The 16,718-nt window shown below is 32.1% G+C and overlaps 3 protein-coding genes across 3 annotated transcripts in view; 1 reads left to right on the top strand and 2 right to left on the bottom strand.

The window, feature by feature from the left end:
* The window catches only part of HELRODRAFT_179070 (hypothetical protein), a gene marked incomplete at both ends in the record, with an annotated part of 1,436 nt that extends 951 nt beyond the window's left edge, over positions 1-485 (bottom strand). Inside the window, one exon of the mRNA XM_009027944.1 lies at positions 20-485. Coding sequence (XP_009026192.1) covers positions 20-485 — 466 coding nt within the window. The remainder of the gene's footprint in view (positions 1-19) is intronic.
* A 771-nt stretch (positions 486-1,256) lies between these two features.
* On the bottom strand, positions 1,257-2,642 carry HELRODRAFT_179069 (hypothetical protein; the record flags this gene model as incomplete). The annotated part of the gene is made up of 2 exons (XM_009027943.1): positions 1,257-1,434; positions 2,488-2,642. The coding sequence occupies 2 exons, from the start codon at positions 2,640-2,642 to the stop codon at positions 1,257-1,259; spliced, it is 333 nt and encodes a 110-aa protein (XP_009026191.1).
* A 10,215-nt stretch (positions 2,643-12,857) lies between these two features.
* HELRODRAFT_86431 (hypothetical protein) lies at positions 12,858-13,055 on the top strand (the record flags this gene model as incomplete). Its single annotated transcript, XM_009027916.1, has 1 exon — positions 12,858-13,055. A coding segment is annotated over one exon (198 nt), but the record flags the coding sequence as incomplete, so codon positions are not given.
* Between the last annotated feature and the right edge of the window lie 3,663 nt (positions 13,056-16,718).

Raw genomic sequence — 16,718 nt, 5'->3', positions numbered from 1 at the left:
CTTACAGAAGACTTCTTACGGGGTCGCCGGGTCAACCAGGGCAATCTGGTCAACAAGCGTCTAAGCGAATATTCAACTATTGGTCTTGAAACCCTGGTACTGTGCTTTGATGGGTTCAATAATGCCAAATCACAAAAGCACAACCCCGATCGATGGATCAACGCTGTGTCATCTTGTATTGAACAGGGAAACCTGTCCTCGGCTGTCAGAATTGTCTGTTTGCCGGAGGGCCTGGCGAAGAGCTCGCCGGCCACCTTTGATAAATTATGTTCCATCCACCCAAAAATTCCGGTGGACAGGCGGGTCTTTCCCGCATTGACACCAACGGCTGGTTGCGTTTCTCCCGCCGAGGTGCTGAGGGCCGTTAAATCGTTCAAAAACGGTTCTTCTGGAGGCCTGGATGGCCTACGACCCCAGCACCTTAAGGATGTTTTTTCAGGCCCCTTGCCAATCGACGACACATTGAACTTCTTAACCCAATTCATTAATTTGATCTTATCTGGAGCTTGCCCACTCTCCGTCCGCCGGTTCTTTTTTGGAGGCCGGCTAATAGCTTTAAATTAGAAAGACGGAGGGGTCAGACCGATTGCGGTCGGGAACGTTTGGAGGAGGTTGGCCGGCAAATGTGCCTTGGCCCTGGTCGTGGTCGAACTCAAGACCAAGTTCTACCCGACTCAGTTGGGTGTCGGGATTAAGGGTGGCGCTGAGGCCGCTGTTCATGCGGTTCAAAGATTGGTCACCGACCTCCCCGATCAATGGGGGTTTCTGAAACTGGACTTTAAAAATGCCTTCAATGCCTTGAGAAGAGACTCGATGTTGGAGGCTGTCAAACTTTTTTGCCCCAATATCTATAATTTTTGCCATTCTGCCTATGGCGGAGTCTCTTCCCTTGGCTACCACTCTTGGGTTGTAGAATTGTCCGAGGGGATACAGCAGGGTGATCCCCTTGGTCCTTTGTTGTTCGCACTAACTCTTCATCCACTCTTAGAGAAAGCTTCGTCCACTTTCGTTTGCGCTTATCTGGATGATATCAGCATAGCTTCGGACGGTCCAACTCTGGCCGATAGCTACGAATATTTGAAGCATAACTCCCCTGCAATTGGCTTAGAGTTAAACATTAAAAAATGCGAACTTCACTGCCAAAGTTTATTTTAGGTGCCACATGCGCTGGCTGAAATACCCAGAGTTGGTGCATCAGAACTGAGTTTTTTAGGCACACCCTTGGTCGAGGGCGATTATCAAATAAAGTTTTTTGACTATAAGCTCTCTGAGCTTAAATTCGCCCTGGGTCGTGTTTCCTGTCTTTCGGCCCATGATGCCTTGACTATTATCCGCAATGCCCTCAGTTTGCCCAAATTGATGTACTTCCTGCGTACATCTAAACACATTGACCCTTCTAAATTGGGCAAATTTGACGGAGCCCTGCGCACCGCCCTGTCGTCGATTTGCAATGTTCAAGTGACTGACAGTGGTTGGTCCCAGGCTCAGCTGCCGGTGCCATTTGGTGGGCTGGGGTTACTTAGCGTGGTTCAGCTGGCTCCCGTTGTTTATAATTCTTCTGCCGCTGCCACTCTCGACCTGCAGTCTTCCCTGCTCCACCGGTTTTTTCGTTGCCGCGATATTCTTCCCCCAGTGTCCGCCCCGGGGGACCGTACGCACGTCCAAATTTTTAACGAAGAACATAAAAAAATCTTTCAAAACTTGTTGTCTTCATGCGGCGACGACTTTTCCACCGCTCGTTTGTTGGCCATGTCCAGCGTTGCCAGCTGTGGGTGGTTGAGATCGTGGCCTAATACCTCTGTGGGCACCAGGCTTGACGACGAGTCTGTGAGATTTGTCATTGGCTTCAGACTTGGCCTGGTCATTCAGAATAAATACACGTGCCGATGTGGCGCTGGGGCGGACGAGTTTGGGCACCACGGTTTGGTTTGTCGCCTGGGTGGGGGCCGTCAACTACGTCACTCAGCGCTAAACGATTACATTTGTCGGCTCTTCTCCAAGGCTTCAATCCCAGTTCTCAAGGAACCATCCGGCATTTTTGCGCATGATGGTAGGCGCCCGGACGGATGCACGCTAATACCTTGGAGAGCCGGCAGATGTTTGGCGTGGGATGTTACGGTCCCTGGCACCCTCGGGTGCCAGGGACCGTAACTTCCCATACATACATACATACATACATACATACATACATACATACATACATACATACAATTACGTGCAATTAACGACAAATCAAAGTGTTAATCCATTTGTTACTTGATGTTTGACGGTTCAGTGTCACTCATCATGTTTTGGTTTTAACATACATACATACATACATACATACATACATACATACATACATACATACATACATACATACATACATACATACATACATACATACATACATACATACATACATACATGGAATTCCTTCCAATTTGTGTTGAATTCTTTGGTCTTATGGACAAAGTTACAGCCAAATTTTTTAAAGACATTTACAACCTTATAAATGCAAGATCCGGAGACAGAAGGGAATTTTTCTTCGCAATGAGCCACATGTCTTGTATGTCGTGTTTCCGTGGCTGAAAATACTCAAATGATTGCTGACAGTTGCAATTGATCATGTATACATAGGGTAGGGTGGGGCAAGAAGCCATAGTTAAGCCTTTGATGAGTGACTACATCTAAAAAATGAAATATTTCTACAACATTAGTGATTATTTTACTAGATTGATATGTCCTTTATCCAATTTTACAAATTAAATTGTTCAAACATAAGTTTCCTATGTTTTATAACACAAAGCGTAGACCTCTATAAAATGGGCTTTTTGCCCCATGCATGGGGCAAAAGGCCTGTGTAGAAAAACTATTAAATAAAGCCTTAAAAATAGTTTCAAATCCGAAAATTTAAAAAAATTTTAACAGTTTTATTGTACATAAAATAAAAATTATATAAAAAGAAAATAAAAATTTTTTTTTTATTGTTAATTATTGTCCCAATTGATACAAATAAAAGTTCTACGATGGTCTTATTCTAGCCCTATACAGGCATTATGATGCCAAATGTTACATTTTTGGCATTTTATTCATTGAAATCCTGTGAACATGTCCCACAAGGAGTCAAATCTTTAGATCGCTTGACAACCGACTAAGCTTTATAGTTGCCGGAGATGTTGTTATGGCTTTTGATGTCTTCTTAAAGTTCTTGCAGGAACTCCATATTCTCTAATAACTTTACTAAGTAACTAGCCATTGGTTAGACTTAGAGCATCCAATGCTTTTTTTCAAATTTTCACCATCACCATCATAAGTCGAGCATCTTGTAGATTTTCTTACATAATTTCTGACCATTTTATACCTTAAAAATTAAAATACATGAAATTAATTTACACATAAAACGTAAATTTTAATACATTTTAACAATTAACTACAAGGATAGCTGCCTACATACAAATATCTGAAATTTTTTAAATAGTTCAATAAATTGGGCCTCTTGCCCCTAAGTTACAGAGGCGTTTTACCCCCATAGACAATGTTAAGAATAACTTTAATTTAAAAATACAAAAAATTGTTCCAACCGATTAAAAGTTACTTTTGTATATGTGAAAATGATTTTTCTTCATAAAAAACTTCTTTTCTTTACAAATAACGATCTTATTATCAAGAAATTAATTAAAAACCCGAACACAAAATTTATAACACGACCAATTTTTCACACGCAAATTATATAAAACTCTGAAACAGAAAAAACAAATGGAGAAACGGCGTGGTTTTATATTCAAAATAATAAGGGTACGTTATAATTTTAAAAAATTTATTGAACAACTTTCGGTCTTAAACAAATTTCGTGCAAACTGGATTTAGGCTTTTTACCCCATGCGGCGTTTTGCCCCACGTTACCCTACATACACACACAGACATACATATATACAATTATGCATACACACACAGACATATCATGTAAATTTAGGAAAATTTAAATAATATTTAGAAAAAAAAATTATTTTCTGATAACTCGTCATAACCTTCATTATTTATGTTTTCCACACAGCAATTGATGAATATTTACCAAATTGATCTCTTTAAAATTTTGTATTTCTAGCCGCCCACTGACTCGCACATTCATTTCACGGCAGGAACACAATAATAATCATTATAATGAACTTTTCCCCATTTCCTCATTTAATTATTTCAACATTTCCATTGCTAAATCTAAATTTGTAACAGCTTCTCTAATGCATATCCACATGAACTTGGAAACAGCAAATCTTTAAATAAATCGCAAACATAACTCAAAATTTTTAGTTTGCAAATGCAAGTTCCGGGCGCATTTCAGTAAGTTTTGCGTTATTATTAGTAATTAATTATTTAATAAATTTAAAGCAAATTTAATAAAACCGTTTTTTTTCAAAATTAACGAAAGCATTTGGTTTATTTACTGTTCACAAAACAATGTATTATGCATATAGTTGTTGTATATACATGGCACAAATCCATTGAAACTGACATCAATTGCATGTAAGAATATACTGTTATATTTTGTGCGTTCTTTAAATTTGCTTATTATGGCTACAGCAATTCTAATTATTTTTTTAGATGAATTGAGATGCTTTTTTATTCAAATGTTCATATTTTTCAGTTATATTTTAAGTTAATTTTACAATCACTATTTTGTTTGTTATTCATTTGTAGTTAACCGTTATATGAATATTTCTTCAAAATTAATTTTCAATTTAGTAATTCTTGCAAAATCTTGAAGAATAAAAATAAATAAGAATATGAAAAAAACCGCATCACTATTTGTCTACATTGTTTGCACGAGACTGTTATTGATTTTCTTTCTGCTGGCCCTCTATAACAATGTTTACAAAGAATGTGCTTATGACGAATGCTGCTTAACGACTCCTCCACGTGTGCTGTGTTCAGGCAGCATTTGAACATTAGTAGTGAAATTTGATAGTTCATGCTATATTTATTTACGCCTATTAATGAAAACATCTATTATATATATTATATAATATATATATAATACATATATATATATTATATATATATATATATATATATATATATCGGAAGGAGACCATAATTTGTACAGTATTATACGAATTTTTCCAAATAGTTGGTATTAATCAATTTAAAGTTTGTCTTTTCAAATTTCCTTACTAGACTTCCAAGTTCATTTTAAAAATTTAATGAAATTATTGTTATTCAAATTCATCATGTAGATAAGGCCTTTTCAAAAATCATCTTCAGTGCAGATTTGGTTTATATAGTTTTTTTAAACAAAGCAAAATTCTTTAGCAAAGTTCTTAGTAGGTGCCGTATTTTACATTTTTGTTGTTGTCATTCCTTTATTCACCATGTTTATTGAAGTTAATATTCTATTAAGGCGTCGAGTTGGTAATAATGTTATCCCTCTATGTTGGATGTTTATTTGGGGTTTATTGATATATATTACGACAGCTTCTGCAATTTTTAGATGTATCCTGTTGGTGCATGGATAAATTATTTTTGTGTTGTTGTCAAGAAATTAGCGGGTTATTGGAGTTGCATGTGTTGATTGCAAGTGAGATTTGATGGCTCCTCTTTGTGTATTCATTGTGAGACGTCTTGATTGTGGTTGTAACACCAATATGCGAATGTTGTTGACGCGCACAAGCGTCAATAGAGCATTTATGTATTACGCTTCAAAGTAGAATCGTCTTTAGGAGTGCAGTTGTTCTTTAAGGCCAATTGTAATGTCTTACAATAACTGTAGTATATCCTGAGTATTAATTTATTAGTACAATTGATTAGTGTAACATTTTATTTTATAATTTGTTTTGAAGACGACTTCGTCTATTTTTTGTGCCGTTGACATATGATTTCTGAAATATATGATTATGTTGTTGTCGTTGTTGATCTTGAATATATTGCTATCTTTCAGTAGTGCTTTGTTGAATGGTGCTCTCAATGAATGATGTTTTGTAACCGTTGCTTACTAGTAGATTAGTAATTATTTTCAATTCCGTATTGCAATTCTGAGTTGAGGATGAATGTGTGAATGCACGATTCATAAAGGATTTTATTGTACATATTATGAATTGTTCTGTGCATTCGCAGTTGTAAATCTTTTTTTGTCAGGCGTTACCAAAACATCCAAAAATGGCAATGAATTTTCACTTTTGTGCTCGATGGCGAAATTCAATTTTGATCGGTTCATGATTGTTAATAGCTGGTTGACTTGTTCCGGGTCATCGAATGTGACGAAGATATATATATTCTTTTCAAAGTCATATATATATATATATATATATATATATATATATATATATATATTAGATATATCAATAACAACAACAACAACAGCAACAACAACAATAACAACAGCAGCAGCAACAATAACAACAACAATAGTAATAATAATGATAATAACAACAATAACAACAGCAACAACAACAACTACAACAACAATAGTAATAATAATAATAATGATAATAACAATAACAATGATAATAATATAAACTTGGAAACATGAATATTGTAGTATGATGATATGGCTGATTTTTGTTTTTTATCTGTTGATTTACTTTATGGTCGTTTTTTCAGCAATTTTAAAATTTTAATTTATTTTGTTTAATTCTAATATATATCTATGTGAATAATTTTAAGTTAATTTTATCAATATGTTAAATATATAGTATATAATAATTAATAATAGTATTTTCAAAAATGTTTCGCGCTTAAAATTAAGTTATACGGTATGACGTCATTTTTTTATCAACTGGTAATTTTCGTTATTATTTAAAATATTTTGCACTGACGATGATATATTTTATATCGAAAAAGCTTTCTGCAATTATTTATTTTAATAAACATGAACAATAATAATTTCAGTTTTTTACTTAATAAATTAAATATCTATAATAAAATTTTAATTAGAAAACTTGAAAAATTAATGTATAAATATAATAATTGTATTAACGCGGTTGATTTTCTTAAAAACTGTATCGAATATGGTCTAAATCCTAATATATATATATATATATATCACCGCATTTTCCGCATTGTTGACATCTTTGCTCATAATGCCTCAAAATATCTTCTGAAATTTTTACACAGTTCTGATGATACTTTTTAGAAACATGAGAAGTGCGGTCTGTTTTCACATTCTTATAATTGTTCAATGGTTTAGTGACGAATATTCCATGAGTTATATGATTCCCTTTGCCAACATCATTAGGTGTAAAAAAGACACAATAAATGCAATTCGCTCCTTGGTGGATATGACTCCATGCCAACCAAGGTCTGAATTCACTCAGGTAAGCATTCTTAAAACGTCTTGTAGTTTTACCTTGATTAACCACTGGAAAAAAGTAATTTTTATCCGGACACCAATTATTTGTTAATATGGTCTACTTTTCTTCGTCAGATGTTCTTTTACCAACATAAAAACCAACATCATATTGAGAAAAAGCTGAATTCAAAAACTGATTAATTGTCTCTGTTGTATCTGTCTGTTGCAACTGTTGTCTAATTACCAAGGATAATTCTGAAATTTTTATCTGTTGTTGAAAACTGTGTGCTGACTCTTCAATTTTATTAACTACGTCATCATCCAATCTTCGTTTTTTTTAAAAAAGTTAATCAGAGTAGACATGAGAATATTAAATTATTCCCCAAAAAACATGCATATCTTAAATTTAAATAAACCAAAAAAAATACTACTAATATAAACATCACTAACTTTCTAAAGTAAAGTAAATAATGTTCAAATGAAGTAAATGTTTAAATTGAAACTGGAAGAATCTGATTTAAGAAAAAGAATAAAAATATTTCAAGAGTTTGTACGACTGATATTTACGTTTGTGATCTTGGATAGGTTTTCTAAAGCTTCGGTGTAAATATTTTTTAATTTTGTATGTTTTTCAACGTTACTTGCGTCTTGAGAATTATGAAAGATAATCAAACAAGAATATTTATCTTTATGATTACAACTAACGTACGTTTGTGATAGTTGCAAAAAACCGTTGTTTTTAATAAATTCATATTAAATATATTTTAAACTAATTCTTGACCCTTGACCAAATCTTTTAATAATTTTTTTATATTTTAGGGGGAGGCAATTGTCCCCAATGCCCCCTAGTTAAGCCATTGGGTATAGATATATATAGTATATATATATATATATTGTGTATATCTTATTTATGTACTCACTTTTTAGTACGTTAATAAAAAACAAAAACAATCAAGCTAACATTATGTGGATCTCTAACATTTGATTTGTGTGTTTATATACATTTATAGAAGGTATCATCGAGGCAGCATGAAATGGTATCCTCATTGATTTATACGCACCTTGTGTCTCCTTGCTAATATTTGCATTATCCACCGTATTCCCGTAAGATCACAACACGACTGATAATATTACATATGAACATCTTATGCTTATTGCATATACTATATTATATATTTATATGCGTATATATATATATATATATATATATATATATATGATTAACAGACAAAATAACAACAATAAAATTTTAGAAAATGACGTTCATAATATCACTAATGTGTTAAAATTATAACAAAAAATCTGTGCAAAATTTTATGAATGGTTTGTTCGTTGCTGTGTAGGACGACGAATATTGACGAATGAATATAATTGAGAATAGATTGATTTGTTGTGAACATCTAAGTGGTGCAAAGAAATTAGTTTGTTATACCGTTAAAATGTACATCTCATGTATTCATGTGTTCACATGCACGCACGCACAGCTTCGAACATAAACGATTTATCAGAAGCACTCAGACGAGCTCTAAAATTCCACATTTGATATACCTTTAATAGTAGGCTGATTAGATGAGGCAATAAAATATTGTCTACGTTTCAAGTGTATACTAATTGCTTATCGCCAGTGGCGGATTTAGGGGAAGGCTTGTTTTGAATATTATTATTTTATAAAAACTCAGCAAAACACATTACAAACATTTGTAAACGTTTTTTTTGCCAGACTGTTAATATAAACTTTTGAAAGATGGACTCGTTTTGTAGGAGGAGCGAATGTGCGGTAACTGAATTTTTAACCAGTACATAATTTTAAACGTTTGACAGTTGATTTAGGTGGAACATTTCAATGTGGAAAGATCAGATTTTTATAGATACACAGATGTTTAGGCAGGTATATTCAAACATAAATGTTGATCCACATGGCTTTGTTTGGTATATTACATCGGAACAACAGCAAACAAGTTTTTAATGTCTGAGGCACTTTTATCTTAACACCAAAGCAAGCCCCATTAAAGAATAATCAAAATAATAAAATAACACTGCTGGTTATAAAGAAGTGCAAGCAAATATTACTGACGACATATACGTGATTGTAGTGATACGTAATGAGACGCGTAACCAGAGGCAGCTTTAGCGCCGAAGCTTTTACAATAAACATTTTCTAAGGGTTTGTGCTAAAATGTAGAAAAATCTCAATATTAATTTTTTGAATTCTGTTTAAAATTTGTTGCAGTCTTTTTAACTTCAACCAAAGCAATGTTTGGCCAATTAAAACGGAACATACTAGTTTCGATATACATAGGAATTATGAAAAAAATGCAGAATAAACAAAAAAGTCGACAACTTTTTTATAAAAGTCCTTGCCCTCAACAAAAAATTTTTGGCTACGGCACCGTAAGTAGCTGTGTTGATTGTTTGTTGTTGGGTGACAACAATATCTTTTTTCATAAACAAGATACGACAACGATAAACGTCACAAAGAGCACAAATTGTAACAGTAAACATTTTGATATAGTAAAATAAATAAACATGGGATGAAAAGTTAACCTATTTAGGTGAAATGTGAGAACTCGGTGCCAATTAATGTAATTTTTTTTTAATTCTTTATAATTAAACTTTCGTGCAACAGAGGCTGTTACAATCCACACCACACGACGCACATATACATTATGTATGCACGCGCAAGTACCACATCATACGACTATGACGGTCTTTGGTATCGAACTGACAGTATTCGAACCATACCATCGCTAAGAGCAGCACGATATCAGGCATGTCTACCGATTAAGCTAACTTAGTGGATTTAGTAAGGTTTATAATTAGAAATTGTGGACCTTAGAAAATTTATCGAAAGGTGTATGTTTGATTTGCTTTATTCGATGCTTAAATGGATTCTTAGTACTAGAATTGCCTTTCCCGTTCTTTCTAATGTACACTTTCCAGGAAGCAAGAACATTATTGACGTCACAAATTTATTATAATTTATGCGGAGCACCTCCTCTTGCCAGCCATAGGCATTCTCAATGTGAGTAATGTTTGTGTGCCCAAGTCAGCAAAAAAATTGTTAATAAGCTTTAATTATTTTTATCAATGTTGTCATTATTGTCATTACAGATAATTTAAATTTTATAACATTTATTGATGTCAATTTTTTGATATATAAAATACTCATTTTATCCTTATTTCAATCATATAAGGTGATGTTAAGCTTGCATTTATTTCTTACTTTTTATGTACAAAATAGAATTAAAAAGCACACACATACGAGCATTTGCGGTTGTATAATTCAGCAAGTTTTGAAAATCAAACACGCTCAGCATTTTTGTGTTAATTGAAAGAAAATTTACTTGAAAGTGTTTGTAAATAATGAAGCATGAAGTACATCAATGGTTTACGGCTGATTTATCTCTAATGCATCCATTAAGTAGATTTCTGGCGCTTACTATTTTTCATCTCTCTCTCTATGAACGTTCTTAAACATGAACGGTTGGGATGAGTAAATAGAAATTAAATGAAAAAAAACGAACAAACAGATAAATTGACGAATAAATAAATCTATCAATAAAATAAGCAAAATTAGATAACTTAATTGATTGGAAAGTTAATAATTATATGAGGCATGTACAAACAAAATGGTAAAAGATGAAATTATCGAAAAAAGAACGGTTGAATGTCAATAAACCGATGTGTAAATTAATTAATAAACATAATGATATAATAGATTGTGTGTGTGGTGTCTGTATGTGGGCAAAATGTACCTGTACATTACATGTATAACGAATTCCTATGCAAAAATAAAATTTCGGAAGAAATTTGTTAAACGTTTGCAATTCGATGCCATTATTGTTAGGGTTAAAGATGTAGGAACTGAAAATCGATTTGCTAAAGTCTAAAATAAAAATGTAAAAGCATGAAGGCAGCTGGTGTTATGTTGCTATGGTGCTATGTTCAGTCAATCGAACCACAGGGTTGGTTGAGAAGCGTGGCGTGAGAATGTTGTATATCGTAATTTAAAAAAGGATAATAGAAAACCTTCTCAATATTAGCATGCTAATAAAAAAATTTTTTGCTATTTTAATTAAAAATTATTTCAGCATCGTATTATATTTGATTTTGATCTTGTAGTTATAAAAGTTGTTGTTGGTTATTTCATTATTTGAATCATTTCATTAAATTGCATTTATTTTGCTCAAGAGTTCAAAACATTTCACTTTATTTGATAAAATTTATGAAATTTAAAATATCGATTTGTTGTTTTATCTTTGTTTTTTTTTCTTTGAAGTTGACCACTGCAAACTTTTTTTTATCAAATTTTTGTGTATCGTAAACTTGCTAGTGATTTTACCAAATATTTTCCAGTCCTTAAAAATGCGTCAGATGATTTTTATGGTTTCTAAAAACCCATGCCCTCAGCAGAAAATTTTTGATTACAATACCGTAAGTATCTGTGTTGATTGTTTGTTGTTGAGTGGTAACAATATTTTTTTTCCTAAACAAAATATGACAACGATGAACGTCACAAAGAGCACAAATTATAACAGTAAACATTTTGATATAGTAAAATAAATAAACATGGGATGTAAAAGTACCTATTTAGGTAAAATATGAGAACTAGGTCTCAATTAAGGTAAATATTTTTTTAAATTCTTTGTAATTAAATTTTCGTGCAACAGAGGCTGTTACAATCCACACCACACGACGCACATATACATTATGTATGCACGCGCAAGTATCGCATCATACGACTATGATGGTATTTGGTATCGGACGGACAGTATTTTACCATTTCACTTTGTTCATTTCCTCGCAGTACTAGATGTGTTTTTATGTCCAATTAAGCATCAGCAGCTCAAACATCAGCATAAATAAATACTATTTGAAAAGTGAGCCTTATGGAAATTTGGAAAACGGAAAACCATTGTAATGAAAATGAAAATATTTTTGAACGTTTTAAAAAATATTTGATGAAATTATTTCGACATGTGTTCTAAGTCGACCAGCATGAAGCCTTCACATGACATGATGCTGTTTACGTTATGTGTTATTATTTCATGTCAAAATATAAACCATTTAGAAAAAGCTAGGTTTAGCATTTTTATTTTTTGAAAAACTGTGTTATTTTTTCAGCATTATCGATTAATTTCTACAGGAACACGGTATGACGAATAAGCTGTTTCCTTATTATAAAACAAATTCGGAAGTTTCCGAATCAGAAGAAGAGGACGACGACCAATTTATTGATGAAATCATTGATGTTAACTGGAATAACAAGAAGGACGAGTTTTTCATTCGCTCGGACAATCAGAACAAGTATGTTGACATGTTTTTTTAAATGTAAACTTTTGCAAAAACATTAATCACAGAATATTTACACAAAAGCAGTTCTGACAAGAACACTTTATATTATTTTGAGTCTCATCTCCGTAACGTGAATGAACAACACAGCCACGCATCGTCAGTGAAAACGAGCTACATTGATTCTTCACTGCCAACAAATTTCAATGAAACATACGACAAAAATAACAAGAACAACGAAAACTCAATCACAAAATATAAGCACCATTCGACAGCGCACAAAAAATCTTTCACCAAGCAGATCCAGCAGCGTCAAGCAGCCAACTTAAGAGAAAGAAAGCGAATGCAATCAATTAATGAAGCATTTGAAGGCTTGAGAGCTCACATACCTACATTACCTTACGAAAAAAGACTGTCCAAAGTTGACACATTGCGATTAGCCATTGGCTACATTGGTAAGCTAACATTCTATTTATTCAGTTTCAGCTTTTTTCATTAAAAATCAGTTCAATTTATAAACTTTATATTTTAAAATATAGATTTTTTGGCTGAATTGGTGCAAGCGGAAGATACTCTCGACAATAATCCAACAAATAACAGCCAAACTAATAAACACGTGCCAAGTGTGTACGATAGCAAAATTGAAAAAAACAAAATTATAATTCATTATCATGGTGAGCATAGAAAAGTATAAAATGAATTAAATAAAATTTTATCAATGTTTGTTTTAATTCAATTAGGTTTGGATGTCAATTTTCCGTTAGCTGGACATTCTTTATCATGCTCCAGCAAAAGACATAACTTATCTCTTCTCTCTTCTGCCAATTTACCGCCACTATTGAGTTCGACACCAACGTCATCGACAATTGCACCTAAAAATGTCCGATGCACTAAAACGTGGATACCAGATGACCCAAAAAATTACAATTACAAAAATGATAACTCTGTAAACAATAACATACAATCCTAAAATTAGTTTATAATTTTGTACAAAATATAATTTATTTTATATTTCTGTAACATTTTTTTCAATTCAAAAATTAAATATGAAAACATATGCTTGAGTTGAAGATTGATGCAGTCTGTAAGTATGAAAATTATTTTTAGCATCCTGAACTCTGCACCATGCATAGATTTTGGCAGTAAACTGCAGAAGTGGCCGAAGAGTACCCCTTGAGATCATAATCGCTAACTACGCAATGCTCCTAACGCCAGTTTATTGTGTTTTGCTGATAGAAAGCTATATAAATAAATATTGATTTTGTAGTAAATATTAAATAAACAAATATGTTAATTGACATATCGAATTACTTTTATATTTGCTTTGAATTTTGTGTTCAGTTTTCAGCTTCAACTAAACCTAATTTTAAATCAGGTATACATCCTTTTGGTCTTATCACTATATGTTATATATAACATGTAACAACACGTTACAGTATCATAAAACATTTCCCACTTATACAAATTATGTTCACAAATCAAACAATCAATCAATAACCCTTTTTAATTCAATGAACTACTGTTGAAACCGATGATATCCACTTTTTGGACGATTTCTAATTACATTTTTCTATTTTTGGCCTATTTTATAAAATTCAAATTTTTTACCCCAATTTATTCTATAACTTCAGCCATCTATCTTTTAGGCAGGTTTTCAAACTTTTCTCTTCTAGTTTTTCTTTTTCGTTATATAGTTTTTGAAAGTATGTTATCTAGCATTCGTAATAAAGTCTGAATTTTCTTATTTTTACCTTTAGGTATAAGCATTTTTAGCTGGTTTTTCATGTCTTTGCTTCTTTCTTTCTGTTTCCATCTGATTCTGGTGATTTTTGTGTTGGTTTTCTTTTTCAGGCGATTCTTTATTACTCCTAACTAAACATGCTTGATAATTTTGTTGTTGCCATCCCGATGTATTCAGAGTTTTGGTGCCCACACTCACCAATTTCGCATTTATATGAGTACACTCAAAACAAAAATCACCAGAGAGATACTTGACAATAACATAAAAATAATTCACTACAACAACAATCCACACAATCTAAGGATTGCAGTATCTTTGCTCATCGAACAAAGACGTCCAGCAATGAAAATTCAACAACATGCTACTCGAGTCTTAACGACTAGCAAGGTCATAAGCCAAGCAGTCAAGACACTCAATAACGAAGTCATAATTCGAACAAATTCATTTAGTGAAGACATTCAAAACATATATAAACAGATACAAAACAAAATCCGTGGCCAACACTGATGATGAAAAATGATTGTCGAAATAAAGCTTTTTATGTTAGAATGTACATACAGTACAGGTAAAAAAAGGTTAGGAAACCCTTGTTTTTTTCGGTGTAACTTATGATTTACAGAAGATATAATCATGAAAAGTTCAAATATAATAGAAAATAGCATTTTAAATATTTTATCAAAATATCATTTTATTAGAAATTATTTATCAAAAAATATTTAGAAAAAAGTGATTTTTAGCGTTGTAAAAAAGTTAGGACATCTATGGTTTTTATTTCGTTCTAGAAGAATAAAAAGTTAAAAAACTGTTGTGAAAAAATTTCTTGTTTAAAAATGTATTGTAAAATTTAACAATTGTAGAATTGTTTGTAAAATTTAGTATATAAAAGTCATGAAAGCAAAATAGAATTAGTTTTGAGTGAAATAAGCATAGAAAAAAGCCAAATTTACCGAGATTGAGAAAGGACAAATTTTGGCCATCAAAATTCCAAATTTTTTTATGAAGAAGATTTCTATGCAATTGAAACGATCAAGGAATGTTGTCAGAAAATTCATTAATGATTGAGAATCACATGAAATGAATTGTGTACATGGCAGACAAAAAAAACTATTCCTGCAAACAACGGAAAGAGAAGCTGAACATAGATATCAGTTTAAAATCTATTTCAAACTATTTTAATTCCAGTGGTCAACTGAAGTATCAGGCGAAGAATAAGACTACTCTTGAAAAAACATTACAATTACAGGTTACAGCGACTTTTATGGGCTGAAGAAAAAGTTAGTAATGGAGATACGTAGGTGGAACTATGTAATTTTTTCAGATGAAAAAAATTTGTTCTTTATGGTCCTGATGGTTATAAACTCCATTGGCATGACATAAGAAAAAAAAGCAAACGTTTTTTAGTAGAAAATTTGGTGGTGGTTCTGTGATGGTTTAGGCGGGAGTTTCATCATATTGAAAAACTGAAATAGTTTTTTAAAATGGCAAACAGCACTTCGCGAAATATGTATAAATTTTACAAAATCATCTGTTGTCTTTCAGGGAAAAAAAATCATGAATTTCAACATCATAAGTTTCAAAATTAACAAGAGATTTTTCTAGGAGTCAAACGTCTTATAAGCTTATAAGCTTGCTCCACATCGTCTTATAAGCTGGCCAACATGCTCCACACATTTAGGCCTAATTGAGAAGGTTTGGAAAAATTTGGATGGAAACTTGATGAAAAAACCTTTCTTATCAAAAAAAAATTTAAAGAATAAAAAGAAATGGTTCCATGACAACATATTAACAACTATATTGTACTGTTAACAAAGTTTTTCCCTAAATTTTAATAAAAAATAACTTTTTATTTTATTTCTACCGGAGCCTCTTAATCTTTTTACACTCTAAAAATAACTTTTTTCTAAATATTTTTAAATAAATAATTTCTAATGAAATGTTTTCTATTATATTTGAAAGTTTCATAAATATATCTTTTGTAGATCATAAGTTACACTGAAAAAATAGGAGTGTCCTAACATTTTTACCAGCACTGTATGAATTTAAACGAAAAGGCAAAAAATGGATAAAAAGCTCTGATATTTTCACTGCATATATATATATATATATTATATAAATATATAAAAAAACAAATTAACTTTAACAGGTTTTCATCGTACTTTTCATCAAAAAAGAACGCCGACTGCAGGTAAAAATGGTTTAAACGTCAAACACGCCGTTATATACGTTGTACGCAGTTGACAGCATAAAAGTTGCCGAGGAACTGATTTTCAATGATCAACTATATGGTTTCTGCTCTACAAAATCATCATATAATTTTCACAAAAAATGTCAAACTCAAAACACGTCGTGGGCCAGTAGATATCAGCTAACCAGTTAGAGCTTAATGTTGTAAAAAACAAAATACATCTGGCTTGATACTCC

Source organism: Helobdella robusta (assembly GCF_000326865.2).
Source record: "Helobdella robusta unplaced genomic scaffold HELROscaffold_52, whole genome shotgun sequence".
In the NCBI taxonomy this organism is placed as follows: Eukaryota; Metazoa; Annelida; class Clitellata; order Rhynchobdellida; family Glossiphoniidae; genus Helobdella; species Helobdella robusta.
This window is presented reverse-complemented; position numbering and strand designations above follow the sequence as displayed.